General features: G+C 35.3%; 2 protein-coding genes across 2 annotated transcripts in view; one reads left to right on the top strand and one right to left on the bottom strand.

Moving 5' to 3' along the window:
- The window catches only part of LOC114359217 (uncharacterized), a 43889-nt gene that overhangs the window by 9384 nt on the left and 14984 nt on the right, over nucleotides 1-19521 (top strand). The gene's annotated exons all lie outside the window — the stretch shown is intronic.
- Nucleotides 13582-15345, bottom strand: LOC114359227 (lysozyme-like). Its single transcript, XM_028313525.1, has 3 exons — nucleotides 15155-15345; nucleotides 14503-14661; nucleotides 13582-14075 (listed from the first exon to the last, which is right to left on the bottom strand). The coding sequence occupies exons 1-3, from the start codon at nucleotides 15279-15281 to the stop codon at nucleotides 13939-13941; spliced, it is 423 nt and encodes a 140-aa protein (XP_028169326.1). The 5' UTR covers nucleotides 15282-15345; the 3' UTR covers nucleotides 13582-13938.

Consider the following 19521-nt stretch of genomic DNA (forward strand, 5'->3'; position numbering starts at 1 on the left):
CTGCTAAATCGCCTAAATGTGAAAGCGCTCGAACTTCGCAAAAATTAACGTTCACACACTTTGATGGTAATTATTCTGCTTCTTCACTACATTGAGGACGGAGCTGCATGTCCCGGCTATAGGTACTACAGTAGTGGAAACAAGAGGGGCTTTAGTTTCATTAGCCTTTTAGACGATAAGAAAAAAATCTAACAGAAGTACCATTTTTGTGGACTCTCATTAACTCAACTCTCGTTCTTGTTAATTGTTCTCAAGCAAAGATGTGGTAAGGTGTTTCGTAAACCATTTGTATTCAATTGTCACCTTTACTGATAGATATTAAAAAGCTGAAGAAGCTTTATTTGATTGAACGCACTAATCTCAGAAACTTCTAATCCGATTTTAAAAATCATTTCAGTGTTAGATAGCCTACTTATCGAGGAAGGTTTAATATCATCACTAGCCCATAATAACCATTTGTGGCGGACGAAGTCGCGGGAAAAAGCTAGTATTTTATAAGCTCCTTTTTAGTTGGCAATTAACTCTAGATAAACATAGTTTTTACCATCACTTTAGCCAAGTCTAATTCAGACAATACATTACTTAATATTATGTCTACTGTGTAACATTTTCGTTTAAAAGGATATTTCGATCCCCAATAAATTGTAATTAAGCCTTTATAGCGCCTTTTTTGGTAAACAAGACCGTAATTGGGTGACCCGGTTTTTGTTTTAGCGGTTTTAGAGCGTGTATTTATTGATGAAATTATTGAGTTAGTTTGTGGACCGCTGCACGCTGGAAAATAACAAGCTAGCCTTTGGCGAGCTGAAATTTAAATTAAAAATTTCAAAATGAGGTATTGCTCGAAGCGCACCCATTTTGAAGCGCATCTAACGAAGCGCACTTAAACTATGTTCAACGCACATTTTATGTTGCCCTGCTAAGTTCGTTTCAGCCGAATGACGTCCACTGCTAAACAAAGGCCTCCCCCAAGGATTTCTGCATCGCCCGGTTGGTAGCAGCCTGCATCCATTCATCTTAGTAATCATAAAGTTTAAAATCTTTATTGTAGTAAACATAGGTGCGCTTCGAGGAATACTTTAGGTGCGCCTCAAAATGGGTGCGCTTCCAGGAATACCTTTTTCAAATTTATTTTCGCATAGTATCTGGCTCTCATTGTCTTTTCAGTAGAAGTGGCAATAAGTAAACTCTCAACTACTACCTAAAACAGAATTAGGTATTTCCCCAATGAATTTTGAACGTGTCTTGGAAGATTCACATTACTTGAGTTTCGTTTCAGAAGACACGTCTACGGGACTATTCCCACCTCTCGTTCCCACCACTGCAACTCCTGTGTAGCCAGGATCTACTGCTTGACCGCCATAAAAACCCAACCAATGAAGGTCAAGTTTGTCCCGGGGGAAAGTTAAACTGTCATTTGGATCCGTAACGAAATTAATCATAAGAACATAGGAGGAGTTTGAAATTAAGGTTCAACTTCCCTCCATCGCAAAGCGGATGACAAGTGACAAACAAAGGTTTAAAACCTGGAAAAATTATGCACCACGGACAATAAATACTGTGATAAATATCAATTATGGCCTATCTTATGAGCAATTAGCAACTACCTGCCAATAATATTTTTTCACAAAATCGCTTAAAAGCACGGATTTTTTTCCTAAGACTAGACAAGACACGTCTAACGGGACTATTCCCACCTCTCGTTCCCACCACTGCAACTCCTGTGTAGCCAGGATCTACAGCTTGACCGCCACAAAAACCCAACCAATGAAGATCAAGTTTGTCCCGGGGGAAAGTTAAACTGTCATTGGACCCGCAACGAAATTAATCAGAAGAACATAGGAGGAGGACAAGACACGTCTACTTAACATAAGCTATGTATAATTTATTACAAAACTGAAATGCGGTATGAAGTTTCTCTTTACTATTTATCGTGAATTCCATAATTCCAATTTATGTGGAGCATCCTTTATAAATTCGTGACCAAGGCACGTCCATGCATGATTCATAAATTAATATTCGCGGGAATTATTAATATTTCACTGGAAATTCCTTGCGTTCGACATTTGATTGATTAATGTTGGGATAATGTTTAATTTGTTGAGTAACCATTGTCGGATTGTTTATTTCCACTTAACGTAATATGATTTTGGCTAAAAGATTTGTACATAATATTTAAATTTAAAATATTTGGGTGATTTTCCATAACATAATTATTACTTTCTTGGTAGTCCTACCTAACTTTACCTACAATAGACATTAAACTTCGTATTTTATGTAGATGTTACGGCTAAAGATAGGTGTGAACATAAACTTAAGATTAGCCGGCTAAACTTAAGTTTATCTTCGACGAGGTGTTAATGTTAGTTTCTTCTATCTTTAGCCAGCTAAACTTAAGTGTAACCGCAGACCCCTGGCTAAAAATGTAGAAGGAAATGGAAAAGGAAACAATGTAATAATGTTTACTATTTTGACACGAAAACTTAATTATGAAATAATCACTTTCATTACATATCATACTTTTATGTACCTATGTAAGTATTCAAAATTACAATTATTACAATAACAAAATATTAATTACTTAAAACAATATCTACCTTTTCATTAAAATAAAATAATAAGGCACCATTTGGTCATTACAGAATCTTCTGTAGGTATTTTTAAAATTACAAAATAAAACTGCGCGCGCGTTATCTCCCCACCGCCCCCTCAAGCCCTCCGCCGGCCTGGCGCGCCCATCGAATACATTTTTAGCCGTATCGTTTTGGCTAATGTGCACATTAGCCGGCTAAAGATGGAATATCACGACGCAAACTAACATGTTATCGAACTTTAGCTGCTTCTCGAAGATAAACTTAAGTTTAGCCGGCTAATCTTAAGTTTATGTTTTGTGAACATATCTTTAGCCGTAACATAGATACTTCATGAAAGTATAATTTGACTTGTCGGTATTAATATTACTTTTACCCAGTTAATACATATCAATCACGTCACTCCTTGACGTCACTGACAGGCACGAGTATTTCATAACCTATTTTTTTAAGTAAGGCCTTTTCAGGTTTTTATGTGCAGTCGACAACACATAAGTGTTACAATACATCGCCTATTACAAATACATAAAAATAATAGTTTATTCATGAAAATAAGAGCGTTATAAGAACTTATTATGCCAGTTTACATACAGGTTCATAGTCTTTTTTAACCTGAACTAGGTTAAAACCTGTATTTCAGACGAAAAATAATAATTCTCACAGTACCTTTTTTAATGTACAGTCAATTGTCTGTAGTCTAAAATAGATATAGCTAACTCCACTGCACCTCATAAAACAGAGAGAGATAGAGTGGCAGAAGAAAATCAGTCGCGTTTGTTTATTACAGTGTACTTACCATGAGTTTACGTTACGTGTGCTCGCTAGGACTGCGTAAAAAAGTGACATTAAATGTATGACAGGTTGTACAGCGCCCCTAGCGGCTACTTTCAAGAACATCTTCATGGAATTTTTGACGTACTCGCTAGCGAGCACAGTAAACTCATGGTAAATACACAGAATCCAATTACCAAAGTATAATGCCGAATTGTCTTGACGGTTCATCAAAGGACTCCTTGATTTTCTGTTGCCTATTGTAACTGCTTACTCGTGCGGTAAAAATCGGATCAAAGTATTCAATAAGTAGTATTAACTTTCACGTATAGATGTAATTAATTCTTACGTAGGAAATGCTAGCAATATATCAATGAAAAAGCCTCTCACATTAAGCTTTCTTCGACTTCACTTTCCTGATATAGGTCATCATGAGTTAGGGCGGTTACTCAACGCGGCGTTTTGGAATGCCTTTGCAGCAGCAGTTAACGAATCTTATTACCTACATATTATTTTACATACGAATGCTTCCAGGCAATCAACTGAGTGTCAGATTCATTTTTGGAGATTTCTATTCGTTGTCGTAAATGTGTTGTCATTCTATCTTCAAATCTGACAATTGAATTGGTTAATAAACGATTGCATAGATCTGATTGAAAAAGTGCTTATTTAATCGTAATTGATATAAAAATATTGTCAACTAATGCAAACAACCTACGTGCTTATTTACGAAAAAGATACCAAATTTTTCAGAAGCACCAGAGATTACTTCTTAGAGACAAAAGTCACAAATTACTAACATGCTTTTTTATTGTTAAAAACTAGGCAAAACTACCTACTCCCCATTCACAAAAAATGTTTCCTTACAAATTAATTGTGTGCACTCGCCTTTAGGTTGCGGCCACACGCGTCGAAGCGCTAACCGTAAATTCCAGCGCTTCCATGACGCCGAATAATTTGATTTTTAATAACGATATGAATGCGACCGAATGAATAATCGAATCGGTCGATTTATATAATTCTGTCAATGTTAATTTGTTTATTGACTTTGTTAAACGCATGATAAATAAATTAATTTATAGTTCGATCGCATTAACTTGCATGTGATTTACAATTTACATGGAAAATTTGTATTGTATTTGTAAAATAACTGCATTTTGAATTAACATAAAATTAATTAAGCAAGCGTAAAACATACAAAAGAGCTTGTTTGAACAGTTATTATAATTATCTATTTATTTATTTATTCACAAAGATCTACCAATAACACAGTCATCTTTACACAAAGAAGTAATGCATGCAATGATGACAAGACCAAAAGATGTGTCTTTATTATATTATTTAAGTTTGAGTGAATTTTGGCATGATTTCTTACTTCATGAATTTTTAGAATAAAGATTGTTGAATTGAGCAAAAGACAGATCATCTAGCGTATTATTCTTAGAGGGTCCAAATGAAGAAGCTCACTAAAATCTTCCTAATGTGTTGTTAATGCTATCATTCAGCTTGTAAAAGTTCTTCGTAATATCCAAGCAATCACATCAGACAAACTATTAAGATTATCTCTCATCATCATCATCATCATCATCATCATCTCAGCCATAGGACGTCCACTGCTGAACATAGGCCTCCCCCAACGCTTTCCATGCTGCCCGGTTGGTAGCGGCCTGCGCGCTGTGTCCAGCGCCTGTGTGTGGACGTCACACGCTGCGTTTTCCGGTACGCGGCCTCCACTCCAGAACCTTGCTGCCCCATCGGCCGTCAGTTCTGCGTACTATGTGCCCTGCCCATTGCCACTTCGGCTTACTAATCCGCCGGGCTATGTCAGCGACTTTAGTTCGTTTACGGATCTCCTCAGTTCTGATTCGATCTCGTAAAGAAACACCGAGCATAGCCCTCTCCATAGCACGCTGTGCAACTTTGTATATCTTCTATATAGTGACCTAGGGCCTATAGTGAGAGGCCATGTTTCCGTAAGATTATCTCTACGTCTTTACTATTCAAAGAACAACTTCCCATTCAATCTGTCCACCAATTCTTGAATTCCAAACTGCATAATGGCCCTCGTCAAAAATGCTAATACACTGCAGTCAACTCCTCCCACTCACCTTTGCCACCGAAGGACCGAAGTGTCCAGTTAATTGATGTCAATTACTTATCAATTACTTAGGCTGGGTTGCACCATCTTACTTTAACTTTAACAAACGTCAAAAATTTGTCAAACTCCATACAAAATAAAGTTAAAGTTAGTAGTGCAACTCGGCCTTATTCCGTAATCAACTCGACAAAGTTCATACGTGCAATTAATACCAAAAAAATCATATTAAAAAAACTATAAGATCAATCTCTATGTTTTTGCAATTGAGAGAACAAACTCTCCATTTAATAGTGACTGAGTTTCTAAGCTCAGTACTGGCCAATTTATTGTCCCGAAGCAGTGGTAGGGTTAATACTGGGACGTGTAAAAGTGCTTTACAAAAGCCTATTTGCAAAAATAAATGAGTTTTATGAGCTTTTTTTTAATCTGTCCACTATTCCTGAATTCCAAACTGCATAATGGCCGTCGTCAAAAACGCTAATACCCTACAGTCAACTCCTCACTCACCTTTGCCTCTGAAGTGGTGTCCAGTTAATTGGAGTCAATTTGCAAGTGATTAACCCGAGCTAGCTCGTCTGGGTAAAAACGCCAAGTGTCATTTAGCCAGGATGATTGCTGCTTTGGAAAAGCAATTGGTTTAGAAATGCGTGTAAAAGTTTACAGCTGTTTATGCCTTGTGTATGAAGCGAGTTGGTAGCTAAATTGTTTATGTTGTTTCAAAAATAAAACTGATTTGAGGAAACTTATTAACTAACTATAACTTAAATTACAAACTACTCGTACGATAATTTAATTTTATGTTACAGATTTTGATAAAAGTCCACTTTACCCATCACCTAAAATATTGTAATGCAGATGCGTTAACCGGTACTTTCTTTTAAGAAATTATAATTGACTCTATTAACGCTGTTTTACACTATATTGCCTTTTTTATCATAAGGAAAGCTCCTGTCTAATAGATACGATGATATTATTATGTGAGAAAAACCTGCACTTTTTTGATTTGTAAAATGATGGTTTTACTAAATACCACAAATTGAGTAACCATTTCTTGCAAGCGCGAGCGTTGATGTACATTTTCAAAAGAAACTTACACTCTACAAACAAACGTATCATCGTAGGATACTTAATACATTTATGGGTATTGATCAGTCTGTGATACAACCATAAAGCAAAACGAACACAGATTATGTCGTCGCAGTGAATGGCTCCATCCATTATGAATACAATCACGCATAGAGGAAATGATGGTGGTTCGACCCTATATAGGGGAACAAAATTCCCTGTCTTGCTAGCTAATGTGATTTTTTATACGAAAAACCCTGTATCTTGTTAATGTTATTTTTCATCCGACAAACAAGTTTATATTAGGAATCAATGACAGTCAAGGAAAGAGAGTTTAGTATACAGGGTGTTAGGTAAATGGGTATATGAGCCGACACTAGGCCATGTTAACATGGGCATATAAATGGTATGGTGAAGTCAGAAATTTCATATCATCATTTATTTTTTTTTTATTGTCATACAAAATAAATTCTATAAAATCCGATTTGTATGAAAATTGAAATAATTAAAATGAAGATTTCAATTTTCTGACTTCACCATACCATTTATACCATGACCATGTTAACATGGGCTAGTGTCGGCTCATATACCCATTTACCTAACATCCTGTAGATAAATAGATTGATTATATTTATGTGCTGGATTCAGGCGCGGTTTCGTCCGATATGAATTCGAACGGTCATGTTTTTCTCTCTTTTGGGTAAACTTCCCAAAGAGTTAAAATTAATTTAAATTACAATTAATTAAAATCATTCTGATAACTGATCCAATTGTGATTTTCTCCTACTTTTCAGCACCGGCTGATACGATTATTATGCCCGTATTCACAAACGATGCTTGCTTAAGTGAAGCAGCGAATTGAAAGCACAGCGTTAAATAGAGCTCTGTGATTGGTTTGTGTCACCCTGTGCGTCCATGCGCACTGTGAGATCTTATAGTAATGTTTATTATGAATACGGCCGTTACTTATCTAGATAATTGATCTCACCTCTCTATTTATTCGTATATCATACAGAATATAAATTATGTTTTGCTTAATAATTTAGGGCATGGTAGGTAAGTGTATTATACGATAGACATGAATATCTTATTATTTTTAGCATCTCATTATTAAACACGTCCAAAACTCTCACACTCTTGTTAAAATACAATAAAGCGTGCTCATCCAGAACAAAACAATATAAAATGTTACTACCTCGAGAGCACGACTTTGCATCTTAATAAAGAAGATGATCCACTTAATAAAACAGAATGGATTACATTCGAGCTTAAACCTTTGCTGTTAAAATAGAAACATTGTAAACATTTGTGAGATTAAAAGAAAAAAAAAATGTATTTACTTATCTTTTATCAAACTAAAATTCTTGCAAATCACCGTGAACAAAAATATTATTTCAACCTTTTGACTTATAAGATAAGATAAACGTGTTTAGAATTAGTAAATGCTCATTGTTTTTATATCGTTATTAGTTTTTGTATCTTTTATGTGTTATTTTAATCTAATTTTGTAGAAATCTGGGATATGAAAGAGGGCAGTGCTCATATTTTAATTAATGATGATATTTCTAAGACAGCTAGTACTTACGACTTAACCGAAACTCTAACTTTGAATCAAAGTAGTAATAATAAACCATACTACATTACGATATCTGTTTGTCTATCCTGCTTTCACGCCTTAACCACTGAACCGATTTTGATGTTTGACATAGAGATAGTTTGAATTTTTTATCCCGGTTTTTGAAACAGGGACGCGCGCGGTAAAGTTTTTCTATGACAGACAAAATTCCACGCGAACGAAGCCGCAGGCGGAAAGCTTGTATAGCTGATAAATTCAATAAAAAAGTATATTTCGAACAAATCAACAACAACAACTCTTATCCATCACTCTAAGTCCGAACTAAAAACAGTCCTTCTAAGTTTTCACCTCTGTGTTTGCATAAAAGACGTGCAAAATTGCACCTGCACCAGCAAGACAAATGGTTCAGAATGCAGCCAATGTAAATAAACGGTATGCGAGTCACAAGATAAAGATAAATGCGTCTACTTTGCACCTCCTTGGCGTAATCTGAACCCTGAAGAGATGCTGGATATAAATGCGGCGAAACAGAAACTTGGCTTGCAGTTTTTTAAAACTATTTTGTTGTTTTTGCCGTCTTTTGTTGTGGACTTTTTTTGTGAGAAACGTTAGTGGGTTAGCTTAACAATACTTTTGTTTTGAACAGACGGACTATTAAATGAGAAGGAAAGGGAAAGCGTTTTGGATCGACTTAGCGTGTTCATTGTAGGTACACTTTTCATTCATTTATTCATTACATTATGATGAAACTTTAGACACAGATTAAGTTAATGGCTCATGCATAAAATGATGACTCTTTTGATGGTTGCTTGTTTCACTGCGATAGTAGGTTGTATTTTTGGCCTATAATAATAATATTTGAGAAAAAACAAAACAAAATCCACAGGATTTTTGATTGCTAAAATCAAGTGGCATACGTCAACTATCAAAATTTACTCGTACCTTTTACTTCAAAATAAAAGTTAACATTTCAGGTTGTCTCTTAAAGACTAAGTAATTAACTAAATTGATACAAAATTTTCCAGAATATTTCAGCCAGTATAAAGCGTAATGAACCTATACAGAAAATACGAATTCCAAAACGTCTCCGTCGACGACAGAACGACTTGGCTCGTGCTAAATGTGCTTTTACTTTGTATTTTCTGTAATGAAAACTATTACTGCTACTTTAGAGCTATATATCCCTTTGAAGTAACACTCGCTCTATAAACCTTATACATATTTAAGGCTGGAACGATTCCCAAAATGGCGGATTCTTTTTGTAAGATGCCAAGACCCAACAAAGCAAACATAGAGGTCCACTCCGCGAGTCATTACTTGGCTCGATAGAACGTTATAAAACCCTTTGTGAGAAGTGCTTGCAAACCGTTCATTTCAGTTTTATGCTTGACGTGATTCAGTTGTGGACTTTTATAATAAATTTTCAGGCATTTCTGGTATAGAATCTACGTAGGTACCTACAATAACTTTGGACGGATAAAGACGGGTTTTAAATAGTTGAAGTAATAAAGTTTTTAGTGCATGTCTAGCTTTAAAATATCGCTTTCTCATACAATCTTTAAATTACTCTTTATGAGAGGATTTTCGAAATTTCAACTCTCATTATTATTTGCCACTTTACTGTTTTTCTATTCTGAAACAATTAAAAAAGATGTATTCACAAATTTTCATGTCTAAAAATAATGAGATTCCTATAAAAAGTTATTTTATTGAAAAAACGTGGCATACTTACATAGTTCCTACTCGCGCCTCTTTCTATACGACACTCAATTCAAAATGGTAAAATAATTTAAGCCGATAGAATTCTTTACGTGTTGTATGTCCATATCATACCATTAGGTGACTACTTCTAGTAAATCTTACAATTTAACAATTCAGTACAATAAAATTTGGATAAAACAGAACTTAACGTAATGTCAATTTAATCTCTCTAATTCAATTGCTTAGCTCAAAGGATAAAATTTAATAGCAATTTAATTTCAGTTAGTTTAATCTGAAAATGAAAAGCTGATAAAATATAATTTCGAATTGTTATTACTGCCATTGTAATTTATATATTTTCAATTATTATGTTGTTATTAATTAATATTAATGATCTTTTATGTATGGAATTCAATTGAAATAGTAATAAAACCAAGCATTAACTGAGGTAATAACCAGAACCATATTAATACAACTTTGTTTTAATAAACGAATCGGTATTTAATTTGCACTGATCCTCCTTTTATGTGGTTAGTTAGTGATAATAGTTAAACGTACATCCGTGTAAATACTCTATGGTCTGTCCAAAACTACATAGGTAATTATTGTATTAACTATGGCTGAGTCCTAATACGTAATCAGATTCAATATCAGAAAACGATCCATGACGTGTGGTGGTGGAGACCATATTTTAACAAATGATTTACTTATTTTACCTATTTTAAAGCAACACATAACCAAAAGAAGAAAGAAGGACACGAAAAAGTGACTGGATTTGCACAGTTTTCAGTCAAATAGGAGACAATAGAAGAGGGACAAAACTTAGTAAAACCTCATTTGAATGTTTTTCTTTCTCTAAACTTCAATTTTGTATTTTTGCTGACATAGATCATTCGATTACAAAACTCTGATCTCACGTCCAAGCTCTTTTATCTTTCATGATGAAATATTTACAACACATGAGGCAATGTCACTTAGCCCTTATGTTTAAGGCTGAGTTTCACCATTTGACTTTGATTATTAACAAACGTCAAAAATCTGTCAAACTCCATACAAAAAACACCGCATATCGATATTGTCACGGTTAAAGTTAGATGGTGCAACTCAGCCTAAGTCCGTCGCTATAGCTTTGTTGTTAGGATTGTTGTGTTTCGGCAATGCAGGTTATATAGCCAGTTTCTCTTCGATTCAGTTCAGTCTGCACATATTTGATGTACTTAAATTTGACTATTCTTACCGTTAGATAATTCCTGGCAATAAGTGGTGACTGAGTTTGTTCCGGCGTTTCTTCTCAGCACTTGCCATATGTTTGTCTCGAAGCGCTGGTAGGACCCAAAAGATAAGGAGACATGTAAAGTGCCCCATAAGGGCTACCTTTTTCTTTTTTTATTATTTTCTATTGACGTTCATAAGTGCCACTTGTGGTCTAAACTGAATAAATATTTTTTGATTTTGATTTTGATTTTGATTGAAAATTGCGGGTGAAGCTCGCTTCCACCCTTAGCTCGTGATTACATTTTTATAAATAAGTATAGAGATTATTTCTGAAGTTTTTATTAAGTACATTCTTATTGTATACTCCATTTGACGACATCGAACGCTGATCCCTTATTGAACGTTAGCTTCCATTGCAGATGCGTTATATGGAGCCATTTGGTAGTCCTCAGTGCACTTTAGATATGGAATCGTCGGTGTTATTGGTTGTATAAATTTCGCGTATTTGGCACGTCCCGCTGCACAAATGGGAGTTAAATTGTTTATTAATGGTTGCACATTGAAAATATTTATCGTTTGTGATATTAGTACTTATACACTCGGCTGCGGCTTAAAAAGATATAATAGTCAAGCAGTAAAGTCCACGGCTTGAAGTCATTAGGTACGTAAAGATGAATTTCTTAAATTATTTTTTTATGGGATATTCAGAATTTTAATTAAATTTTCAGTGGTCAGAGCCGTCACCCAGCAAACGAAAGGTCACGGGTTCTATTCCATATTAACCTTTAACTGGTGACATGGTTTTTGTGTAACGTAACTGGTGACGTACGGTCTGAGAGGCCGCTACCGTATCTGGTCTATAGTATAGATACTATGTAAGGTAGCATATCGCAATCTTTAAAAACAGGTTATTAGCATATAGAACAATAAAATAAAATTAAAATAATAAACTCTAAACATCATTTTTAATGCAGAACTTGCTGTTAAATTATATGTTGTAACAAAAATCAAAAAACTAGAGATGAGATCGATAATTACAAACAAAGAAATATAAATAAACAAATTATAACAAAAATAGTATTTTTTATTATAGTTAAAATAATAATCAATTTAAAAAACCTAATCACACGTAGGTAACCTATCATTTTAGAAAACTGGCAGCGGTGAAACTTTTGTATTTTTATTGGCTGTCAGGGCGTTTATTGTTTGGCATAAAGGTGGACCGTCATTTTCACTTTCTGACTGATTCTCGTCAATTGGTCCTTCATCTCCAAAAACACTGTCTTCAGCTTCCGAATCATGGTCACTTTGCTCCAGGACGATGTTTTCAGGAACATAATCGGCATATTCCGACCCACTTAAGTCTTCCTGTTCCAGATATTTTTCAACTGGCGAATTGTCTAGTCATTTCATAAAGAATGACACTATATTCTCAACTAATGACTCTACGCTTCTTTTTTGAGGGTATTTAAGTATCAAAACAATTGTAAAACTGTAAAAATACGAAAAAACTGCATGGAAAAAATGTTACGTAACTGGTGACATGCGGTCTGAGAGACCGCTGCTGAACTTTACATCGATGTAACTTGATGATTTGGAGCTGAATGATGCAAATATCCTTCTCTACGGCGTAGACGCAACCTAATTCGAAGCTACTGAAGCGGTGAAACATAGGAAGCACTGGGAAGTGGGTGAAACGAAGTTTCACTGACGCCGCCCGGCCTGTGAGACCGCTTGTCACCAGTTAAAGGTTAAGACAGCAGATTTTTCAAGTCAAAAGTGTTGAAGTCCATGCTGCATTATTTTGAAGTATGAACGAACACGCGTTTTCAAAGACAAATAATTAAAATAATGGATTGAGCAAATTGGCAATTGGAAAAACGTTAATTTTATTAGTAAATCATACTGATAGATTTTGATAGTATTTACCAAACATTATTATACTTTGCTTGTGTGTGTTTGCATCTGCGACATTTCCCAGACAGCTATAAAAATCTTTCGTGACGCGTTAAAGGGAGACTTTCTCGGCGATTTCAAATATCCTCTGGGATCACTTACTCGAACATCTTGTTACTTCGAGCGCCCTTGCAACACTCGTATCGTGTCACATAGCTGATAACTTCGTTTATTATTTATAGAAAATATAGAATATTTCCTACACCTTCTAGCTTCTATTTACCTAGATAACTCCTTTCATTTACTTGATTTTAAATAAAAATCTCCTCCTTGAATCTAAATACAGATTGAATTTACATAAAACTTTAATAATGGGTTGTCCTAGCCCTACTAGCTCCACTCCCCAGGCTTTATTTTAAAATTTATTCTACAGCAAACTTTTATTTAGGAGTATATTATTGAGTTTTTATAAACACAAAACAAATTAATCAATTACGAAGTTTGTAATTGATTTTCAGTTAGTTTTTCAAAACAAGCTGAACAAAGTTTTCACAAACAAAATATTTATTAACTCGCATATAGCTCGAAAACAGACCTCTTCAAGATAAAAATGAATAGATAGACAGAGTGGGGTCAAACACCTGCCTATATTAAAACAAAAACAACAAAAACGTTTAATTCTGCTTTTATTCAAAAGATTTGCTTCTTAATAGTACTCAAGAGGACACAGGCAGGTTGAAGTACTAATATCTGTCCTTTTGTAGCATCTTTTCACAATGAATTCTCTGACAAAAAATCTGTTTCAGAGTGAATATAATTATCAGAAGCAACAAACTTTAATTTAATAAACATTACAAAGAACAACAACAACTTTGTACAGAGAGATAAAATTAAGTGAAGTACACTTAGAATACACGGTCGTGTACCTACAGGATACTTGAGACATAGCCTACTTCAGGGTCCTTAAAGCCGACTTCAATATGAATTTTTAATAGGTACATTTATACCTCATTTACATATTCTCTTTAGCACATACTGATGTCGGGAAGATCGCTCGGGTGCGTGCAATGGTTTCGCCAGCCATACCAGGCTAGGAAGCCTTGGATCCTGAAGATTTTCTTCGCACATGTGCAAGCCTTTGTGATGTCATCTGTGATGAGGTCTGGAATGATAAATAATTTTCACAAAGAAAATTCTTAGAACAACATCTGAGATAAAGTGGTAGTGGGATATTCATTTTTAAAATAGTAAATCAGTATTAGAAATTAGAAACGAATGTCAAAAGCGAATTCAAGATCAAACATAGATGAGAATTGGTCTGAAATTGGTTGAATTTCAGTATTAAGACCAATCGCATGTTGTGTACAGATTAATATTTTGGAGTCATTTTGGAATGGGGACCTTGTTTAAGAAAAATTATAGGCCATCTTAACAAAAAACTATTGAGAGTTACCGATATCAGTAGGATGTAGGTAAAAGATTAGACTGGTGAACGTTCGATCAGTGCTTTCAGTTAATTAGAAGAATCTTATGAGTCACTCACTGTAACGGGATTATGATGATTGAAAAAAAATTGTAAAGACACCAACCTGAGCACTTAACATTACAATCCTTTCCAGGCGTGTTGGAATTGCTACACCAGATTCCATCGTTAATCTGGAATAGTCCGTAATCGTAGGAACCGTTCTTGTTTCTCGGTCCTACGACATTGGTACGCCGTCCACTCTCGTGCTCTATGAGGCAGACCCCTGTAACGAATAAACATGATTTTATCTAATCTAGAACAAAAATTTGTTTTCTTAAAGTTGTTTTTTTTTGGGTGTAAGTGTTTTGTCGGCTATTTACTTTAAGCTCTCAACCTAATAATTTATAAAGCACACCCAATTAAATGCAGTGTTTATTTATTTACTTATTAGTCAACTAAAGAATATTAGCTAAAGGTAGCAGGAAGGTGCTGGATGCAGGCCGCTACCAACCGGGCGATGTGGAAATCATTGGTGGAGGCCTATGTTCAGCAGTGGACGTCCTGTGGCTGAAATGATGATGATGATGAAAGAGCAGTAGTAATCGTCTAATGCTATGAAGTAAATCAGGTTGAATGCCAAAGTCATGAGCTTATAATATTTCCTCCTCTGCTATTCACTAACTTAAATCAGGTGAAGGCCAAGTGTCATCAGGCGAATCATGACATAACTAAAAATGTACACTTCACTTAGAATAAACGTTTAAGACTGTACTCACAGTCCCTCATTTTGTCCTCAGGAAACCCTTGCCTCCTCAATTCCCGAACCAATCCGCATCTCGTAAACTTGAACGCTTGAGAATGCGCTACAAAAACCGCTAAAAATAACACCCAAACGTACTTCATGTTCTCAAATTATTTTAACGTCAGTATTTGATAATGACGGAAGTCACAATAAAGCTGTATCTTAGGCAACACGTTCTATATAAAATTTAGTTTCGATATAAACAAAAAATGTTTTTGTGTGTTTGTCTCGGGAACTGCTGAATCGATTCTAACAAATTTTTCACCAATCGTTACAGCCGAAATTCAACCAATGCTGGATAAAGTCCTAGTTCTGTTCTACCTGCAGACGCTACCATACCAGAGAAGGTCAAACCTTCACTAGATTGTGAGTCTACTGAGAAGGCTTGCCTACACTAATCACTAATGGTACTTAGTATGAGAACAGTGGAAATTTTCTAATATTTCATCTTTTCAATATTCAAGCGAGTAGAGCCGCGGGTAAAAACTAGCTAATGTTGATGATAAGTTTGTATACAAATGGAAACAGTAACTGATCAATTACAAGCGCTGGGAATTTTTGTTATCTTTAGTTCAAGTCAGAGGTTAAACTGCTTACATGTTTTTTTTTTCATAATAGCCAACGAATTGGTTAGTTGATTGATGGCAAGCGATATCATCATCACTGCCCATTCATACCCAAGTAGACTTTTTAAATCTTTAAGGGTGAGTAGCACCATCTACGCGTAACTTCAACGTTATCCGGTGTTTTTTGTATGGGGTTTGACAGATTTTTGACGTTTGTTACAGTCAAAGTAAGATGGTGCAACCCAGCCTGAAATTCAATCTGAGTGCCTACCATGAGTTTACGTTAGGTGAGCTCGCTAGCGAATACGTCGAAAAATTCTATGAAGATCTTATTTCTTGAAAGTAGCCGCTAGGGGCGCTGCACAATATGTCATACATTTAAATGTCATTTTTTTACGCAGTCGCTAGCGAGCACACCTAACGTAAACTCATGGTAGGCACACTGAGAGTGGACAAAGGACCAAAGCCGCAGAATTGGTTCTTATAATCGGATATATTTGGTGCCCAGTCCGGGTCTTCTTAATAGACGGATAGTAATTTATTTTTATTGGGCCATAATAATAAAAGTGCCCATAACATTGATTTATTCTGACAGTAATTAGCCAAGAAGACAAGATGACCATTTAGTAATGACATGGTGTTATAATATCCTTAATAATTACTTAATTAAGCAATCTCAAGCACATTAATTACTACTTACTAATAGGTTATACCTACTTCATCGCATCTTCGAGCAAATTCCTCGAATCCTTACTTTTTCCGTTACTATGCGTAATTACCACCCCGTTAATGATGTAGAAAAAACGTTAACTGTCTTGGATTTCACAGAAAAATACTGTAATCCTGACGTAAATTCATCACTATGGTCATCATTATCAATGTGTCTTCAAATCATTGTTGTCTTAGCAAATTCTTTGAAATCTGCAAGATTCAAGAAGAAGAATCAAGCAAGATTGTTCTAAAAGTTTTGACGTAAACTTTTTAAGAATTAACCGTAACTTACCTTACCAGACCAAGTCGCATGCAGCTGTAGCCGCAGGCTCTAATCCCGCTGGGGGCAAATGTATCTGTTCTGTGTACCTACCATGAGTTTACGTTAGGTGTGCTCGCTAGCGAGTACGTCAAAAATCTCTATGAAGATTTTGTTTCTTGAAAGTAGCCGCTAGGGGCGCTGCACAATATGTCATACAATTAAATGTCATTTTTTTACGCAGTCGCTAGCGAGCACACCTAACGTAAACTCATGGTAAGCACACTGTATCTAAGTATATTACATAGTCGTAGTCAACGTAAAAGCTTTTGGTAGTGTGATTATTTGAACTGAACTAGATATGTTCTCGAGTGGTGACCACGGGTCGGAAGACCTAGTAGGCAGGCCTCCAATAGGTGGACCGATGATCTGGTGAAGGTCGCGAGAAGTATAATGTATATGGTTAGGTCAGGATCGGTCGTTATGGAATTCCTTGGGAAGCCTTTGTCCAGCAGTGGTCGTCATTTGGCTGAAACGAGAACGAGTGTGTTTAGTAACGCTATATATTGCATTACTAATGTAGATTTAATTAGATTTAATATAAGTACAGCGACCCTTCTAAATAAGTTTAATTGTATTGTTTATTAACCTGACGTGTAAGCTGGGTTGCACCATCTTACTTTAACTTTGACAAACGTCAAAAATCTGTCAAACTCGATACAAAAAACACCGGTTATCGTCATAGTTACAGTCAAAGTTAGGTGGTGCAACTCAGCCTTACAGTTTTAATGCAATTACGTCAAGTTAAGTAAATCTCTGTAATCGCATCTGTGAACACTTGGCTTAACTTAATAATTACAATGTTAAGTCAAGAAACTTAAGGTCGTAAGTGCGAAGTTTGGAACTGATTTTCAGTTAGTTTTTGAGACTTTCAACAGAAGCTAAATTGTGTTTACTGTTATAAGGTGGAAAACAAACTACGACTTAATTCAAGCTATGAGAGAAAAAGAAGAAGAAGCTTATAGCCTGAACACAGACCACCTCGGTCTAGGTACTTATCTCCTTAGGCTAGAAATAAATAAATACTAATTCGGCCATTGTGTATTTGCCACTCAGAGTGTTGTACCATTTTACTGAAGACTAGCGGCCGCCCGCGACTTCGTACGCGTGGATCCTGTTTTACACCCTTAGGGGTGTAGTTTCGTAAACTTTATTAGCGGATGCCTTCGTCATAACATATATCTTCATGCCAAATTTCAGCCAGTGGTTCCAGTGGTTTGGGCTGTGCGTTGATAGATCACTAATACTATGTCAGTCATTGAGTCAGTCAGTCACCTTTGAGCTATAATATGTATTTAGATATATATTTAGATTTTAGGCTTAAACTTGTTTTGTTTAGCCTGTACGTCTTATGACAGACTACTGCAAAATAGCACTTATTCTAACCATTAAGATGACACAATTCACCTTGATATTGTACAAACAAGCAGCTCGGGACTTTTTGTTTATCTGTAGTTCAAGTTTCAGGTCACCGTGAAACTGTTTATTGTATTTTAATTTTAAAGTAGACATAAAAATATTTACCAAAAGATGTAGTTATCTCAATGTTATAGGCCTTTCGAAAGTTTGTTGTTTTATTTTAAGAGACCTAATCCACTTATAATTGAATACCTAAAATATTTAAGGGTAGATTACATCTACTTTTCTTTCCAAGTGTTTTAAACTAATCCTAAAATAATAGTTCTATAGGGATTGTGATAGAGTGTGTATGACCAATTTAAAATAAATTATAAGGCCCTTTATATGTATTGGGCCGTTCACGCTATTTTTTTCACAAATCCAAGATGTTATCATGTATTGATCCGTTTCTCATACAAACGTCGCACTCCCAACGTACGATATATGTATAGTTGTGTGGATGAATGTAAATAGTCTACTAGTAATAGTCTACTCCACCGCGAAGTTATATGATCAAAGCCTGGTTTGATCCTGTTAATTTCCATCCTTTACTTGACACAACTTGTATATTATTATTCATTCTTGTGTACGTCAATTACAGATGAGACTAATTCCCTTCCATTTCATGCTCCAATTAAAATAAATTAAGTATCATTTACTTTCAAAACAAAACGAAAACAATTGATTCCCAATTTATTTCAAGAAATTGCTTTCCATTCACAAAAATATTTACAGCTTCTTAATACCAAGAAACAATAAATGGTAATGAAATGAGAATCAAAGAAAAGCCCGAGATATAACGAAATTGAATCGTATTACACAACGAATAATAAATTAAATCGATCCATTGGCTCTTACACGTGATTCGATACTCAAGAATTGCCTCCCAGTTTCCGGCGGACCAGTCGAAATATGAAAAGGTAACCGGTATTCGGTATACGCACCGAAAATCTTTTCAAATCCACGAATGAATTGAATTTCTCAACGGAACGGGTAAGGTCAGCTCGGAAGCTCCATTTGAACGTCTTGACCTAAATTTTTTAGATTGAATTTATTGACCTTTTTGCCTTAAAATGTGCTAAGTGACCTCTAAAGGCTGATTCCCTGAAAACTTTTGTTTGACTTTAAGAATCTTGCTAATTTTATTTTAGATGACACTCATTAGAGTTGACTGAAACAAACTGAAAGCAATTTTTAAAGTGCTCCTTTGACGCATCAAATTGAATTTTTTAATAAGTGGAAAAAGTTCATATCAGTACAAAACACACTTTCTATTAAGCCCTACCGAATCGCTAGGGCCTTAGGCCGGGGCAGCTGTGATTGTTCTCAAATAACATAATTACAAGT

The sequence above is a fragment of the Ostrinia furnacalis genome, unplaced genomic scaffold (genome assembly GCF_004193835.3).
Source record: "Ostrinia furnacalis isolate ACB-3 unplaced genomic scaffold, ASM419383v2 OfSCF4245, whole genome shotgun sequence".
Taxonomy (NCBI): Eukaryota; Metazoa; Arthropoda; class Insecta; order Lepidoptera; family Crambidae; genus Ostrinia; species Ostrinia furnacalis.

Coding starts and splice junctions, on each gene's coding strand:
- LOC114359227 (XM_028313525.1), bottom strand. CDS start 15,281: ATGAAGTACGTTTGGGTGTTATTTTTAGCGGTTTTTGTAGCGCATTCT. Junction 14,662..15,154: donor TGAGGACAAAATGAGGGACT/GTGAGTACAGTC, acceptor TATTCGTTACAG/GGGTCTGCCTCATAGAGCAC. Junction 14,076..14,502: donor TTGTAATGTTAAGTGCTCAG/GTTGGTGTCTTT, acceptor TTATCATTCCAG/ACCTCATCACAGATGACATC.